General features: G+C 46.4%; 1 protein-coding gene across 1 annotated transcript in view; it reads left to right on the top strand.

Annotated features, from left to right (window-relative positions):
* Positions 1-15315, top strand: part of LOC103758603 (reticulon-4-like) — a 17307-nt gene extending 1992 nt beyond the window's left edge. Inside the window, exons 2-3 of the mRNA XM_018077485.2 lie at positions 12747-15191; positions 15305-15315. Coding sequence (XP_017932974.2) covers positions 12747-15191; positions 15305-15315 — 2456 coding nt within the window. The remainder of the gene's footprint in view (positions 1-12746; positions 15192-15304) is intronic.
* The last annotated feature ends 947 nt before the right edge of the window (positions 15316-16262 follow it).

The following is a 16262-nucleotide window of genomic DNA, read 5'->3' on the forward strand; positions in this document are numbered from 1 at the left end:
GAGAAGAATGTCAACCCCCCGCCCTGGATGGCCACGGCTCTCACCTGGGGCTTCTCCAAGGCGTCGCCCCGTAATGTGGGGGAGTTCAGAGTTGTGTAGCGGGGGGAGTGCCGCCCCCCAACAATTCCTAGTGCCGCTGGAATGCCAGAGCCCTTCTGGCAAGGTCTAATCCAGGAGCTGACCCGCATGACTAATGCCTTGCATGCGGATTCCGAGTGTGCTTTGGCTCTGCTTCTGCTTAATTCAAAGTGCGAGAGCTGACTCGAGGCCATTAAAACAGTGAAAAGGAGCAAATCGAAGTGCCTCGTGATCACAGTGGTGTGTGCTCACCTTCATTGCTGCCCTGGCATTGCTGTGTCGTAAAGATGCAGGATTTCAATAATAACTTAGCATCATAGTATGAGGGGGCATGATACTCAAGATCTAATCAATGATTTAAAAAAAAGGCCTGTTAAACCCGAATTCAGTTTTGTCGGGGGAGTTTCACAATGCGTTTTATTTGATGTGTGACAGGAGTTCCTGGCTAGTTGTGCTGTTGTCTCTCACGAAGCCTGTTTTTTTGTTCCTCCGGAAGCTCTCGGTGTAGCAATACGCTGAGGAGATTAATTTTTTTTCTTGTTTCCACCATTTGGAGGACAGATGATGACAAAAGCTTGCAACAGACTGAAGAGGAGGGATTCTGTGTGATGAGTGAACAGAATTTTTTTTCTGGGCACGTTCTTTGAGTGGAGCTCTGGGTGGTTTAAGCAGAACTGAATGGAAGAAATAAGATCAACCACATCGTGTTGCTTTGAAAAGTAGGGGAAAAAGTGTGTTTTCTGGAGGTGATTTGCTTTTCTGCTCTCTGACCCCTGAAGAATAAGGCAAAAAGAGCACAGTAATTCTGGAAATAGCTATTGGTTAGAGTAGAGGAGACCTGACTGTGAGAACTGCATCCTGTAGCTGAGAGTGGTATCAAAGAGTTATTTTAATGTGTCAGCGATGATTAATTTAGGGCTGAAGTGAGGACTGGCATCTGGGGGAGGCCTGGTTTCCAAAGACAAGGTGTTGTAACACAATGCTCCTCTAATGAGGAGTTGAAACGTTAGAGGCTGTGTACCTGGAACTCCTGGATGAGAGCATGGGCAGGTCATCTCCTGAACACTTTGGCCCTCTCAGATGCAGGAGTGTCCATTTAAACATCGGGTGTTTGTTGGTTTTGCATTTAGCAGTTGGTGTTAAAACGGTCTGAGGCAAAATATTTGGCTTGGCTTCAAGTGAGTTCCCTTTGAGTCATGTTGGGAAATGGGCAAAAGGAATTTTCTGCCTGCAACTGGTGGCAGGGTGACCGTGGCAGGGACAGCCACGTGGCTGGGGTGGTTCCCTCTGCAGAGTTATGGTTTCATTTACTTTGAGCTTTGAGAATAGTGGGGCTTCTTTGATCTGCAACAATTGGCCCTGCTGCTGCTTTTTGTCAGTGTAACAATAGCAAAAATGAATTGCCTGGGCGATGGCCCGTTCAGATGTGTTTTATATATACATGGGGGTGTTTTGAAAAAGAAAACCTCTGTAATTGCTATTAGTTACACACTTAGGAGGATTCGGTATCATTGTTATAAGAGACTGGGACATAATTATATGTGATGCAAGTCCTTGGCACGGTAACAGCAGCCTCCCTCCAGAAGGGCTAATATAAATATTTGCAGGAGAGGAAAACAAGCAGGAGCACTGCAGTCAGACCTGGGCTGTCCTGGGTGCTTTCAGGTTCTTTGGTACCGTTTTGGGGGTATCAAAACCTACAGTCCTTCTAGAGACATTGCTACTTAAATCTCTTGATTACTTGACTGTACCTACAGTGCAAAGGAGGGTCAGTCTGAGGTAGTTGTACGTGGTCAAAGCAATGACCCCTCTTTTTTTTTTTTTTTTTATTTTTTGGCTCGCTGCCCAAAGTAAGAATAACCACTGTACTATGATGAGTAGATACCACTTCCCTTCTAGATCCTGCAGCACTAAATCCTGCTTTTAAAGGGAGGTCATACATCACTTTCCTGGAAGAGACTGTTGTGTTTGGAAGTTACACTGCACTTACAAGAAGCTGTATACAAAAGCCACCAGCCTGGCCCGGGGCCAGCATGCAGAGAGAATAAAGATGTTTCCTTGTGTCTCACTTGCCTGCACTGACCTCGGGTAAATACACATGCAAATGCCGTGAAGGGCCAGCTTGTTCATTAGTCTTGGGTTTGCATTTGATTGTGTGGGGTTTTTTCTTTAATTCCTCCATGTTGAGGAGAGCTTTCAGGAGAGGGGTGTGTGCTTACGAGCCAGACAGTGTCAAACGCAGGTCAGCAGAGCTGCCTGGAGCTGTCCTGTGCCCTGGCCAAGCTGAGCTGCAGGAGGTGCTGATGAAATGCAGGGATCTATCCCTGCCTCTGCTCACCCCACACACTGACCCTTTTTCCCTCCACGTCCTGGCATTTGTGTTTTGTACAAATTCTAAAGCAGCACATTCGCCCCTCAGATTTTCCTGCTGCTCTGTGTGCATGGACTTGGGCAGAGGAGTGTGTGGATTTTAAGGACATGATGCAGCATGACTTGGAAAAAATCCATAGCTGTCCTTGAATGCTACTAGTGGTGACTTTCATCTGCACCCTTCATTGATTAAAATATGTTCCCACCGATCTTCAGCATCTCTCTGAGGTGCAAGACCCTTTCTCTTCCCAGATATACCCGTTAAAGCTCTAAGGGAGGTGGTCACAAACTGAGTTATCTTAGATAGAAGGTGATTTTTTTTTTAATATATATATTAGGAAGCAGAGAGTAATCAGCCATTTGACTGTTACAGTAAAGCTGGTATCTTCATTTTCATGTTTCATGTTCCCATCTAGGTGAGTTCAACAAGGGATCGAGTTATCTCTTCAGTTTTATTCAGTGTCCTGTGCAGTGTCCAGCACTGGGCCTGTGTCTGTAGTGGAGCTGCTGTGAGAGTTTCGGGAGCCAAACAGCTCCTCTGTTAACCAGGAGTGTGTGCAGGGACAGTGCTGCCGAGTTCATGGGACGTTTGCTTCGTGTGTGTAGCCCTTGACTTGCTCTCCAGGATAAAACCACACGGCTTCCACCCACCCTGTAATGATACAGCCCTCAGGGAAGCTGGGAATTGCACTGGGAGTTTTCCCCTTGGAGATGAAATCCTACAAACCACGTTTGGAGACAGTGAAGAACCACTGTTTGTTTGCCCCTTATCCCCTTCCTCCCTGTCTGTACTTCGGGAAGTTTGGAGCTATGGAGTGACCCCACAGTCAAGTCCCCCGTGCTGGACTCTCTTGTCCCCTGGCTGTATCCCTGCTGGTGACCATGGAACCTCCCTCTGACCTCTCAGATAACCACAGGCAGCACTCCTGGAAGTCAAGGAGGACATTCAGGCTTCCCACTCAGTGGTTTTCTCCTGCTGACTGGTACAAAGTTCTGGGAAAGTGGATTGTGTTTTCACTTTTCCTCCCTCTCCCTCCAGTATCCTGGGGATTTTGGAGAGCACCCAGTCTGGGAGCCTGGCTGTAGCAGGAGGCATACAGGCATCCCTCTTCACCCTGGAGAGCAGTGTTCCCATGCTGTTGGAATTCTGGGGGACTTTGATGCTTGCCAAGCAGTTTTGAGGGGCTTTAGAGGCTTTGTGTGCCTGCTTCCATGTCCATTTTCCACACCCATGGATCTGCCTGGCAGGAACAAAGGCTGGTTAACCTTGAACCTGAGCCATGTCTGGCTGTGCTGCAGTTACATTTATTTTCTGTTAATATTTTGAAAGATGCTTTTTAGTTTTGTTTTTTTTTTTCTTTTTAAGCTGGCAAGTTATAGTAACTATGAAACTCAGATTAAAAAAAAATTAGCAATGCAGAGCTCAATCTGAAAATGTCCTTCGGGTTCCAGATAGTTTGGGAGCAAGGAAATAGTTTTTGGTCTTTTGTTGGCTGGGAAATGTAAAGCAACATAGAGCTCACAGGTAAATTGTCTTGAGGTATTCAGAATTGCTTATGCATGAAGTAGGAGGAAAATTGTGTAACTATCAATCTGCATTAGAAATGAAAGAGGAAAAAAAGCTATTATTGCCAAGTAAAAATAGGGATCTGTGAGGCCTCAGTAGAACATGAGGTGTTTTCTTGCAGGTTTTATTTTTTTATTATTTCTTGGCCTATGATCTAAAATAGGAATGACTCCTGTTATGCTTTGGAATCACTGCATAATATTTTCTGCTTATTCTTCAGTCTAAGTTTTTAGGGCAGCACAGCCCAGCCAGCACTGAGACCCCTGAGCTCCAGCTGGATGGCACAGCTTTGGTGGGGAGCTTTAACTGGCCCTTCCATCAGTAAGGACTGTTACAGCAGCAATGAAATAATGGCCTTATTAATATTCACAAAGTCTGAGAAAATCAGATTATCTCAGTGGAATGTTTTTATCTTTCAAATGGAAATAATCAATCTGCTGCCAGCTGTAACTGTCAAAATAGGAAGATGTTAAATCCGATTGGATTTTAAGGTTTTAAATTACTACTTTCCCCCATGGTTTTTAATGTGTTTGTCTCCACTTGTTGCTTTCTGATGTCTAAAGAAAGAAGACTTCTAGTTTGATTTCCCCCCACTCATGTAGAAGTGTTGGGAATACCAGCCTGACTCTCCCTGGCTTTGCTGGGATCTTGCTTTGTGTCAGGAAAGGCTGTCAGCCTGAGCTTGCAGCTTTTTAATGAACAGGGCAATCATGTCATCAACTTCATCAGCTCGGCAGAATATGTTAATTAACATGTCTTTAATAAGACACAAGATGGAGATAAATATAAACTTTCCTGTTGCCAGTTAAAAATGTTGTCAGTCTGTCAAAGCCCTCCTGCTTTTCCCAGTTATCCCCACTTTGTGACAGTTTTCTTGACCTCTGCTGTGCCCTCTTCTCTGACAGGAGATAAACCTCCTCAGTGTCTGTCATTCCCTGTCCCCTGTGTGTGCTGAGGAGTGCAGGGCCAAGGCAAACAGATGACAGAGCAGGTGTGGGGCCTTCAGGAGCAGGTTGGAGCTGCAGGACAGAAAGGAAGGAGCAAGGAGGAAAATGGCAGTGGTGGCAGGGAGGTGGCTTCTTTCGTGGCCTTCAGCCTGGCCAGAGGGGTGAAATTAGAGTGTTTTAGACCCAAGTTGTCTTGAAAAGATCACACTGGTTGGTAGGAAAATCAGTTTTTCCCTCTATATGTATTGTGTCTTAAATGACACCCAAGTGGATTAGCAAGACCTGTATTATCCCAATCCACTGCAGTGCTGGTTGGTCACAGGGACAGCAGGACACTGGGAATCTTCACGCTGCTTTATTAAAAATATTCTACAGATACTAATGGCCAGAATGTTCTTTTTCTCTTTTTTTGTTTTTTTCTTTTGAGAAGAAGATTTCTTATGCACCAATTTGTTTTTATTTTGCAGACTGTAAGCTCTTGTGTCAGAGGCTTGTCACACAAGGTAACGTGTTGGGAAGAGATGCCAAAAGAAATCAGTAGCATCTCTGCTCCATTCTTCCAAGATTAATTTAGCTAATAAACACATTCTTCTGCAATGATAAGGTTGCTAATCTAAATACTGCTTAATTTGTTTAATTGTGGGGAAGGCAGGGAAAAATTCCATCTGTACAAATCAGTGAAAGGGAATCTTATGATTGGTATAATCTCTAAAATTAAATTGGATCATGTCTGCATAATGATAGGATTTGCATGGCTCTTTAGACCTCCTCCTTTTGAATAAGTTTTGATGTAATTATTATATTTTTCTGCTTTGTGGCACTGCCAGAACCCAAATTGCTGTTTGTTACTTCAATGTATGGTAAAGAGATTGGGTCTTAAGAGTTATTTAGTTTTTAGAGGAATCATCTAATATTTTTTTTTGGTTTCAGATATTGCCAAAGACCGAACACGTGTGTTTGCAGTTGGCTACACTGCTTCTTTCTGCTTCTTTTTAATAAAATAGATTGAAATAGTAGAAATTGGTGACTGGAAATGCTGAATCTGGGAACGTTCCCGGCTGAGAGAGCTCTAAATTAATGTTAAACCTTACTCTGAGTTATGTTTGATTTGGATTTTAGACACAGTTGTGATTGTGAAGGGGGTGTTGGAGGCTGGGAGTGGTTGGGGTTCATTGTGCCCACCTGACTGCAATGAAGGGAGGCTTTGCCCCCAGCTGGTGGCAATTTGGGCAACAAAGCAGGATTTGTGATTGGCCAGTGGCTCAGCTCCTTGGAGAAGGCCCTTGGGTGTGCCCTCACTCCTCCTGAGCCTGCTTTGTGCTCAGAAGCCCAGGGGGTTTCTCTTGGCTCCTCTGAGGATTGAACTCTCCTCCTGCTGACCCCTGTGGATTGCTGGAATGGGAGAGGTCTGTGCATCCCTGTGGATTGCTGGAATGGGAGAGGAGAGGTCTGTGCATCCCTGTGGATTGCTGGAATGGGAGAGGAGAGGTCTGTGCATCCCTGTGGATTGCTGGAATGGGAGAGGAGAGGTCTGTGCATCCCTGTGGATTGCTGGAATGGGAGAGGAGAGGTCTGTGCATCCCTGTGGATTGCTGGAATGGGAGAGGAGAGGTCTGTGCATCCCTGTGGATTGCTGGAATGGGAGAGGAGAGGTCTGTGCATCCCTGTGGATTGCTGGAATGGGAGAGGAGAGGTCTGTGCATCCCTGTGGATTGCTGGAATGGGAGAGGAGAGGTCTGTGCATCCCTGTGGATTGCTGGAATGGGAGAGGAGAGGTCTGTGCATCCCTGTGGATTGCTGGAATGGGAGAGGAGAGGTCTGTGCATCCCTGTGGATTGCTGGAATGGGAGAGGTCTGTGCATCCCGTTTCTGGGAATGTCTCTTGTATTCTTGGTGTGAGAATAGTTTCTTTGGAGCTGAACTGTGAGGCTTTGTTCTTTGTTTGTTTGGTTTGAGTAACAAAGCACCAGATAAAAGGCTGTCCCTGCTCTGAGGAGGTGCAGGGACACTCCCGTGGGTGAGGGGCTTTTGGTGGAAGTGGCTTTAGGGAACCAGCCTCTGGAATGCTCTTTGGATCCTGTCCAGGGTGTCACTGAGCAGAAGGGTGCAAGGCTGAGGTGAGACTGGCAGTTGTGTCTGAAGGGTTTAATGGCCTTTCTGAAAGGCCCCTTGTAGTGGGGCCTGGCTTTGGCAGTGTGGGAATGGTGATGGGGAGTGTTGTGACAGAGCAGAGTTACCTCCTCTGCCTTGTCCATCTGTTCTTGCTGTGCTTGGCACCTGGGGAGTGCTGCTGCCTTTCTTTTCACTGAATAGCTGATCAAAAGGAGAAGGAATGGCCCAGCCTTACCTCTGCCACTGCTTTCCAGGCTCTGCATTGCTGGCACTTTGCCTCAAGTGGAGGTTTTTGCAGCTGCAAATTGTACCATGAAAAAACGATACTGGAAAAAAAAAACCAAACTTGCCTAAACCAGTTTTTGGTTACAGATTTCTGCTTAGACAACAGGAAAATACGTCTTGCTGGAGCCCTGTGCCTGCAGAACCAGACTGTTTAAAGCAGCAAGCATTGCTCAAAATGGTCGTTTTGAACTTTTCTTCATTGTTTCAGTTAACATGAAATGAGAAATCTCCTGTGCAGTGCAGGTGATTCCACTTGCAGTAATTTCCATGAAGGCCTGCAATGACCTGCAGCTGCTCTTGTTACTAATCAAAGTCTTGGATCCTTTGGTGATCCCAGCTGTGGTACCCTCAAGATGTTCAAAATGGAGCTCCTTTCTCCCCTCGAATCTTCAACAAAATCTCCATTTCCTGTAGCAGCTTGTACACTTTGCTCCAAGATTTCCAATATTTTGCAGTTGGAGTTTCCTACTCTGGTAACTTGTCTTTATAAGCTTACACCTTTATCTAAGAGCTAAATGAGAAAAACTAGTGATTTGCTGTGGCTCTGCAGCGTGATCTAATGATGTGAAAATATGCTATTATAGGTTAATGTTCCTAATCTTGAATGGCTTCAATATTTGGTGAAATCCCGTATTTAGAACAAAGGCATCATAGCAGGAGGTGATTTAAATGGAGTTTGTGTAGGCAGCTGCTTTTCTCAGGAAATTCTTGTGAAGTTGTGTGCCCTTGTTTTTTGCTGCATGTGGAAATCGGGCATTCAAGAGCTCGAAATAATAATTCCATTTAACTTTTTAATGGCCACTTGGACTGTGTTGCAAACACGGCCCGAGATTAGAAATGCTGACACAGAACAACTCGGTGCACTGGAGAAAGAAACAGTTTCTCTTTCCTCTCTGCCCCGAGGGGTTGCTGCAAAGGGAACTTTCACACAAGGCCTGAGTCAGGTCCCAGCTGTCCTTCCTTGGAGTATTAATTTACCCTGTTTTCCTTTATGGTGAAATATTTATGTTCCAAGCAGCGTCCCACTGTGGGAGGTGTGTAAGGTAAAGCAGTCCCTGTCCTGTTAGTCAGGAGTGGATCCTTACACACTCCAGGCTGAAGTCCTGCTTTCCTTTGGCAAATGTTTTGTGGGAAGGGGGGAAAAAAACCCAAACAACTGTTTTCTCATGAATTGCTTTTCTTGGAATTGTCAGTTTACTACTTCTGAGTGTTAAACATTCTTCTCTTTTTCTCTGGAAATCTTTGCAGCCAACTTTCACCTAATTTGTTATCAGAGAAACCTCCCTCCGTTTATTTGTCAACTTTTTATCTGAAACTTTGATATTTAAATGGAAAGTTTTATGCTGGTGATATCAGCATCTTAATGTTAGTGGGCATTCAGCAAAAATTAAAATTAGAGTTTGAAACCACACTCCTTTGTCATGCTGGTGTCAGGGGTTTTTTATTTTTAAACAAAACTGAAATCTGATTCTGGTTGGGGAACTTTGTGTTTTAGCTGAGATAATAGAGAGTTTGGAAGTAGGAGGGTTCATGTTGATGAAAGAAGAAGCTACAGGGTTATTTGTGGGTGGCTTTTTTGGGGGGAATATTTAATTTGCAGAATGTTTCTGGTTAAAAATAGGAATGCAGTCAGACAGGTTGAGTGTGAAGTTCTCTATAAAAGCCATTGATTGGAGTGCTCAGTCACTAATATGAAGTGATACCACTCATAAATAAGAGGTCAACCTTCACTGCAGTGCTGAAAGTACTTTACTAACCTGCATCATTAGGGATTTTTGGCAGATAAAATTGGGAGTAAAGACTTTTTTCCTTGAGATTGTGTTCATTTCGAGCTCTCATTCTTCTGTATTTCATGAAACGAATCTGTCTTCTGAGGAGGGATTAATTGAGGAGGGATTAACTGAGCAGTTCATCTTCCTGAAGGAGATTTTGAGGTATGATTTGTAAAAACTGGCGGTTGCTCAGATTTTCTGTCTCTCTTTGGGTGAAACTTTGCTGTAGAGGAGGCTCACCTTGCAGGTCGACTGAAGTGTTTTAAATATCTGCCTTTGCTTGAAATCATCTTGCTTAGAGCTTGCTGTACTCTGAAGGTTTTTAACCTGATTCTTGTAGTAGTGTGCTACTTGTTTGTGTGTTTTTGTCACTACTTGCTGCCATTGAGCTGCAGAGAGGAAGAGCCCCATCAGTGGGATGTCCTGGCTGTGCCCTCTGTGCCCACAGAGGGTGCTGCTGGAAGGGCTCTGCCTGCAGCACGGGAGGGGAGGATTCCTCGGTGCACTTGTCCCTGCCATCCCTGTCACCGTGTCACAGAGTTGAAGGCACTGATGGGTCAGCTCACATCCATGCTGCTGTGGGAGCTGTCCTGCCCCGTTTTCCCTGCTTGCCTGGAGGTGTTGCACAGGACCACAGCAGGAAAAAGCCCTTGTATCTCTTTCCTCCCAGCAGGAAAAATGCCATTCTGAGGTGGGTGGAGGGAGAGTGGGTGGTTCTCCTTGGCTGCTTAGGAAATATTGCTTTTATGTAATCTCTTCTCACACTCCAGCTCTGGGTGGAAAATAAAGGTTGGGTGTGGACATAAAGAGACCCTGGGAATTCGGGGGCTGGCAGAGCCATTGTGTGTTTGTGTGGAGTAAATGGAAGCCAGACCTGAGGAGGACTTTGTGCACTGTGCTGAGAAATGACAGCCCATGCTCCTGAAACCCAAACATCTCTCTCTGGGCTTGCAAAGTCTTCAAAAGATTTCAAATCTAGAATTTTGGGTCGAGATTGCTGTTGGCCTTTGGGCAGGAAGGGAACTGCACCTTCAGGGACTTGTTGTGCATTTTCCTCTTCTCCTCCTTACCCCAGTGGACTCTGTTGTCTTTCTTTGCCCTTCTTTCCTTTCTGTGTTTTCAGCACCTCCTCTCCCCTGGTTTATTCCCGGTTCCCTGTGAGCCCCTTTCCTGCCGGGCTCTCCGAGGGCCCGTGGTGGTACCTGGCCCCGCAGGGCTGAGCCTTGCAGTCCTTGGTGTCACATATTGATCCCTTGTCCTCCAGTGGGGGTTTTGTCCTTAAAAGCTTTTGCCACCACTGAGCTGTGACACCGCTTTGCTGTGCTCTAAATTTGGAATTGAGGTTTCTCTCTGTGTGGTCCTTAATGGAAAAGCGTCATTTTTAGAAAGCTGAGCAGAAATCCCTTTGGTCCAGCAGGAGTTGAGGGAGCTTCTAAACACCAAGTCCTGCACTCCAGCTTTGTTACTGTTTTAACTCCTGTTAGCTTCAAGGGAGCTTTATAATCCACAAAACACAGCAAGGGAGAAATGTTTTGCAAAACCAAACCAGCCAACTGTATATTGTGACAGGAAATGCAGGTCTGAGGAGACTTGGTTTTTGGAAAAGTGCTGGTGGGATTAACTTGAGTAAGCCAGGCAGGTCATGAGTGTCTGCAAGTGGCATTGCTCCTGCACAAAGCTGTGGTTCAGTGCCAAACCACAGCTTAGCTTAAAGCCTTGCCTCACTGGGTCATCGTGGATGTGCTGCTGCATCTACCATATTTCTCACTTCTTACCTTTCATCTCGTAAAATCAGTTGCTTCTATTATTGTTTGCTTTTAATTAAAAAACAAACAAACAACTGAGAAAACCATCTTTTCCAGTACTTGATTTTTGTCCAGGCAAATAGCAAAACTGTACTGAAAATTAAAAATCTTGTTTTAAATGCTTTAATGTAATTTCGCCTTCTGCCTTAATTTGGAAACTTCATACACGTTTCAGAACGAAATATCTTTACCTAAATGTTACTATTTTTGCATTAATGTAAAGCCAACAGGCCATGGTGGACCTGGAAAAAATACTGATGCAGAAATGCAGAGGTCTGGTTTTGCTTTGCCTGGTTCCTCATGGCTGGTTTTGCTGCTTTGGGTGGAAATTGGAGAGCTGGGTTTGTCTGGTGAGATATTAGGCTTAAAACAAACTCAGCAAGGCCAAACTGGCTCCTCGGATCATACCAAAGAAGGTTTTAAAAGCAATGCTTGCCCATGTTACAACACAAGAAAAATGAAGGTGTAAAGCCATCAGTCCTTTCCTGTTCCCAGTTTGCCCAGTATGGGCATGTGTGTGAGTGCTCTGCTTGGGGGGGTTCAGGCTTTATTTAGTGCTGGTACCTCAGCACGGTGTTGGGTTGAACCTCCTGGGGCTGCTGCTCTCCCAGCAGCGGGTGGGTGCTGGAGCCCCTCTGGCACGGGGAGCTGGGTGAGGACACTGTGGCACTGCCAGTGCCAGAGCAGCTGCCCTGCCCTGGGGGAGTGTTTCCATCCTCAGGACAGTGGCTGCTGTGCTGTGTCCCACCCTCTGGTTGGCACTGGCTTGGAGGGTGAGATCCCCCAGTGAGATCCACAGGGAAATGGGGGTGTTGTCTCTGCCACATCACCCGGCCCGTGTGGTGTTCCCTGGTTCTTCTGTGGGTGTTGGCTCTGGATCTCTTTGGTTTCCTGGGAACTGACTGCTCGTGTGCTCTGTCCCCTCTTCAGCCTGCCCTTTACTTCTGCTGAGGTTATTTGTTTGTTTTTCAGATGAGACCCTTTTTGCTCTTCCTGCTACACCTGCGCCTCTGATGCCCTCCTCTGCAGGCAAGTTCTCTCTGCTCCCCTTTGTCTGACCCCTCCTGCATTTCTGAGCTCATTAACCCTTTCCCTTTAGTCTGCCTTGACTGAAAGTCAGCACGGGTCCAAGAATAGCCTCTGTCACATTTCTCAGATTTGACTTGGCAGTCGATCTATTCCAGATTTTAATAAGCATTCATTTCTTGACATGGCAAACTGTTGGATGAACAAGATACAGCCATCTGTGAATTCTTGGACCCTTGATGTAGGAGAGAAGTCGATAGTGTTAACAGGTTAACATGTAGAGCATAGTTGCTTTACTGGTTTAGCAGAAAGATTTAATCCACAGTAACTTTCTGCAGTATTTTATAGAAGTAAAATTTGTACCTGTAGCATTTCTGCAGTGGGTTTGGTTTGGTACAGTGTCCACCAAATTCCCATTTATGAGAAGTGTCAGAAAAGCCTTTGCTGGCACGCATATGTTTATGGCCAAACACACACAGGTCCCCTCTCTCTGTCTCACCTTGCCACCCTCCCACTCTGACTTTGTTAATATTGCCCTCTGTACTTGCCCTGGCACCTTCAGCTTTACTGAGATCTTTGTGCTGCATAAAGTTGCTGCTTCTCCAACCTCTTCTGCTAGAAGTGAACTAGAGTAGCTCTAGCTGGATACTGTGTATTCATGGCTCCCAGTATCCATGGTAGAACTTGGAAAAGCCTCTGACTAACTAAAACCATGTGAACCTGTCTTGAAAGTTTGCATTGACTTAAGAGCACTTGCATTCTCTAACTTTCCTTTCTGTCACAGACAAAGGTCTGGACTTGCAGGAGCAGCCAGGTAGCACTAAGGCGCTTGGGCAAGAGGATTTCACTGCAGTCCCGCTTGGTCCTGCTCCTTCTCTCCCCTCCTTCTCTCCTCTCTCAGCTGAGCCCTTTAAAGAGCACACAGCCTTTGGTACACTCTCAGATGGATTACCTGCAAGAGGCATTTACCAGGAAAGTGCAAGTGAGGTTTATAAGGAAACAATGAAAAATGCCAGAAATCCCTTCCTTGCAGAGGGAAATGACAAAGACATTTCAGAGATGAAACACTCAGAACCCCCATTTGCTAAAGCAGAAGCAGCCATTTTCTCTCCTGCTAAAGAAGAAACACAGCTAGAGGGCCCTAAAGAATTACCTAACCTGGAGAAAATGCCTGCACAGCCTCTGAAAATGTCTCCAGAAACTCCCCAAGACTTGTTTGAGAGAAAGGAGGAAGATCTGTTCTATAGCAGAGACACGTCCGGGGCTGGTGATCACCGTGAGAAAGGGGCGCTGAAGGAAGACCCTCTTAAGAGGGAAGAATATGCAGATTTCAAACCGTTTGAGCCAATATGGGAAATAAAAGGTGCTAGTCATGGACTGAGCAGCGTGAGGGAGGATGTTGGAAGTAAGATAGATGCCAAACCGCAGAGCAGTTTGGATGAGAAATATGGTGTGGGGAAGCTGAATGTGCAGAAGGATTACGAAAGAGAGAGCGAGGGCAGTGCTGAAGAGCCCTCTTTCCCAAGTACCCCAGAAGCTGTAAAAGAACCTTCGCAGACTTACATCACTTGTACTAAATTTGACTCCTCTCCGAGTCCTGATGGTAACAAAGGCAAGTCTCTGTCTCCTCTGGAGGAAGTCACTTCAGAAAATAGAACCGACGACGAGAAAAAAATTGCCGAGCTGAAGGCTCAGACGAGCCCAGAACCAGGTAATTTTAGCGCTGGAGCAGTTGGCAGGCGGGAAGGGCAGGGGGCTGACTCTGCCAAGGCAGAGAGCGGGGCAGCAGTGCCCCCTGACGCTGCAGCCAACATGCCCGAGGGGCTCACCCCCGACCTGGTGCAGGAGGCCTACGAGAGCGAGCTGCACGATGCAGCGGGGACAAAGCTGGCTTACGAGCCCAAGATTGACTTGGTTCAGACCTCCGAGTCGGCACAGGAGACCCTGAAACCCGTGGCACAGATCTGCCCCTCCTTCGAAGGGGTGGAAGCCGCTCCCTCTCCCATATTGCCAGACATCGTCATGGAGGCCCCGCTGGGCACTGGGGCTGCCGGGGCAGAAGCGTCTGCTGTGCAGCTGGAAGCTTCCCCCTTAGACACCTTCAGTCCCGCTGCCAAGTACGAGAACGTCAAAGCAGAGGCTGAGAAACCTCCCGTGTACCAAGAGGCAGTGAATGTGCCTCTGACACAGCCCCAGGAAGCTAAAGAGGCATTAGCATTTAAACAGCCTGCTCCCGAGAGCAGCTCCACTCCAGAAGATCTGGAGACTCCTTATATATCCATTGCATGTGACTTGATTAAGGGAACAAAGGTCCCTGGTGAAGCTGCTGCTCCGTCCTTTCCAGAGTACTCGAAGGCACCGATAGCAGAATGCATTCCTCAGGATGTGCCTGAACACAAGGAACTGGAGGGAAAACTGTCCCCCCAGTTTGGCAAATCCGAGCTGTTTAGTAGCCAGGCAATAGCTGACTTTGCTGAGGAAGCCAGTGAGGATCCATCTCTCCTGCAAACAAGCAGATCCACTGAGAGCATTGCAAGTGAGGAGGAACACGAGGAAGCACTGGGGGGTTCAGCAGCTGCTGCAGGCAAGCCTTACCTGGAGTCATTCCAACCCCAGCTGGACTCTTCCAAAACTGTTGCTGCTCTACCATCTGAGCCAATACCTGCAAAACCAGCCAAGGCAGAGAAGATTGCTCTTCAGATGGAAGAGCTGGATGCTTTGGCGTATTCAGCTGATGTGTCTGTTGCTATGGAACCAAAAACAGGAGATGACAAAGCTCTCTCACCCATGGACTCTTCCCCAGTCTCAGTGGAAGATGACTTTGTGATGTTGGCTCATCCTAAAACCTCTCCTGAATTCATGACAGAAGCCACTGACAGAGAAGGAATGCACAGAGATGAAGAGATCAGTAAGGTGACCCAAGGTGAGAAGAGGCAGTTGCCTTGCCCAGAGCTGCCCTGTGACCTGTCTGTGAAGAATGTAGAAGTAAAAGCCAAGGAAGATACCAATGCCTTGAAAAAGTCCTTGGAGGCTGTGGACAGAGAAGTGCCTGAAGTACCCACGATGTCCTTACCGGCCACAGATACCTCACCTTTACCTGCTGACAAAGAGATAGTCAGTGTAGGAAAACCAGGAGCTGTTGAGAAGGAAGCTGAGAAAGAACCTGCTTCTGTTAAAGAAAAGAAAAAACCTACTGCTGTATTTTCAGCCAAGCTGACTAAATCTTCAGGTAATCTGTGTATGCTGTCTTGCACTTTGCTAATCCACATAATTCTGTAGCTAAACTTAAGCATGTCATAACTTGCTCTTTTTAAGTGTCTTTCTGTGAACTTCTCTCTGCAGGCCGGGGGTAACAGGCACCGTTAGTGCCTGCACTTGTACCTTCTCCACATTCTGATTGCTGTAGTGCCTTTTTTCTGTTTATCAGGGATGGACTCGCTGTCTCCAGTGTTCTCCTTCAGTTCTCCTGCCCATGGTGTGTCGATGCAGAAATCAGCCTCCCTGGCACTGGGTGGCCCCCCAAACTCTCTGACTGGGATAGGAAGCCATGGGTGGTGTGTGCACCTCATTTGAAAGAGGCATTTCTTCCTTTGCTTTAACAGTTTAGACATCAGACTTAGGAAAATAACCCTTCTGCTCCTGCGTGTGCCTGAGAACCTGGCAAAGAGCCTGTGCATCTCCACACTGCAGCCTGGCTTAGATCAGAGCCAGTGGTTTAAAACAAGTGCTGCACACCAGGGAGCTGAACATTCAGGTTACTAGAAAAGTGACCATTAAGAACTTGAGTATCCTGCAGATGCTAAAATTGGCTTATACACAGCCCAGGTATTAATTTCTGTTTCTCTTTCAGGTCAGGCTTGCACTTGGTTGTGGTTAATTTTTCTCAGGTGCAGTTACAGTAGCAGGAAGTTGAAGGAAGAATAAGAGCACTGTCATGTTGCAGTTTGTTCTCCACACTGAACACTTAGGGACATTTCCAGCCCTTGTAGACCAAAGGAGTGCTGTGGGATATCTCAGCACTGCTGCTACTTAAACCTTGACCAGAAGCATTCACACTAAAAACCAGCTCCTGCAGAAGCACTCTTTGGTGCTCTAAACAGAAACCCAGAGGTCAGTTTGACTCAGCAGCAGTGGTGTATTTGTGCAGCAGCTGCAAGCTGCAGTTCATAAAACAGAATCATGGGACATCCTGAGTTGGAAGGGAAGAACGGGAATGTTGAGGAGAACGTGAGTGTTGATGCAAAAGAAATAGGGTTTGGAAATTAAGGTGCAAAATGTTGTATTTCTGTTGACCTTTGCA

The sequence above is a fragment of the Manacus vitellinus genome, unplaced genomic scaffold, assembly GCF_001715985.3.
Source record: "Manacus vitellinus isolate BGI_N305 unplaced genomic scaffold, ASM171598v3 scaffold_38_pilon, whole genome shotgun sequence".
In the NCBI taxonomy this organism is placed as follows: domain Eukaryota; kingdom Metazoa; phylum Chordata; class Aves; order Passeriformes; family Pipridae; genus Manacus; species Manacus vitellinus.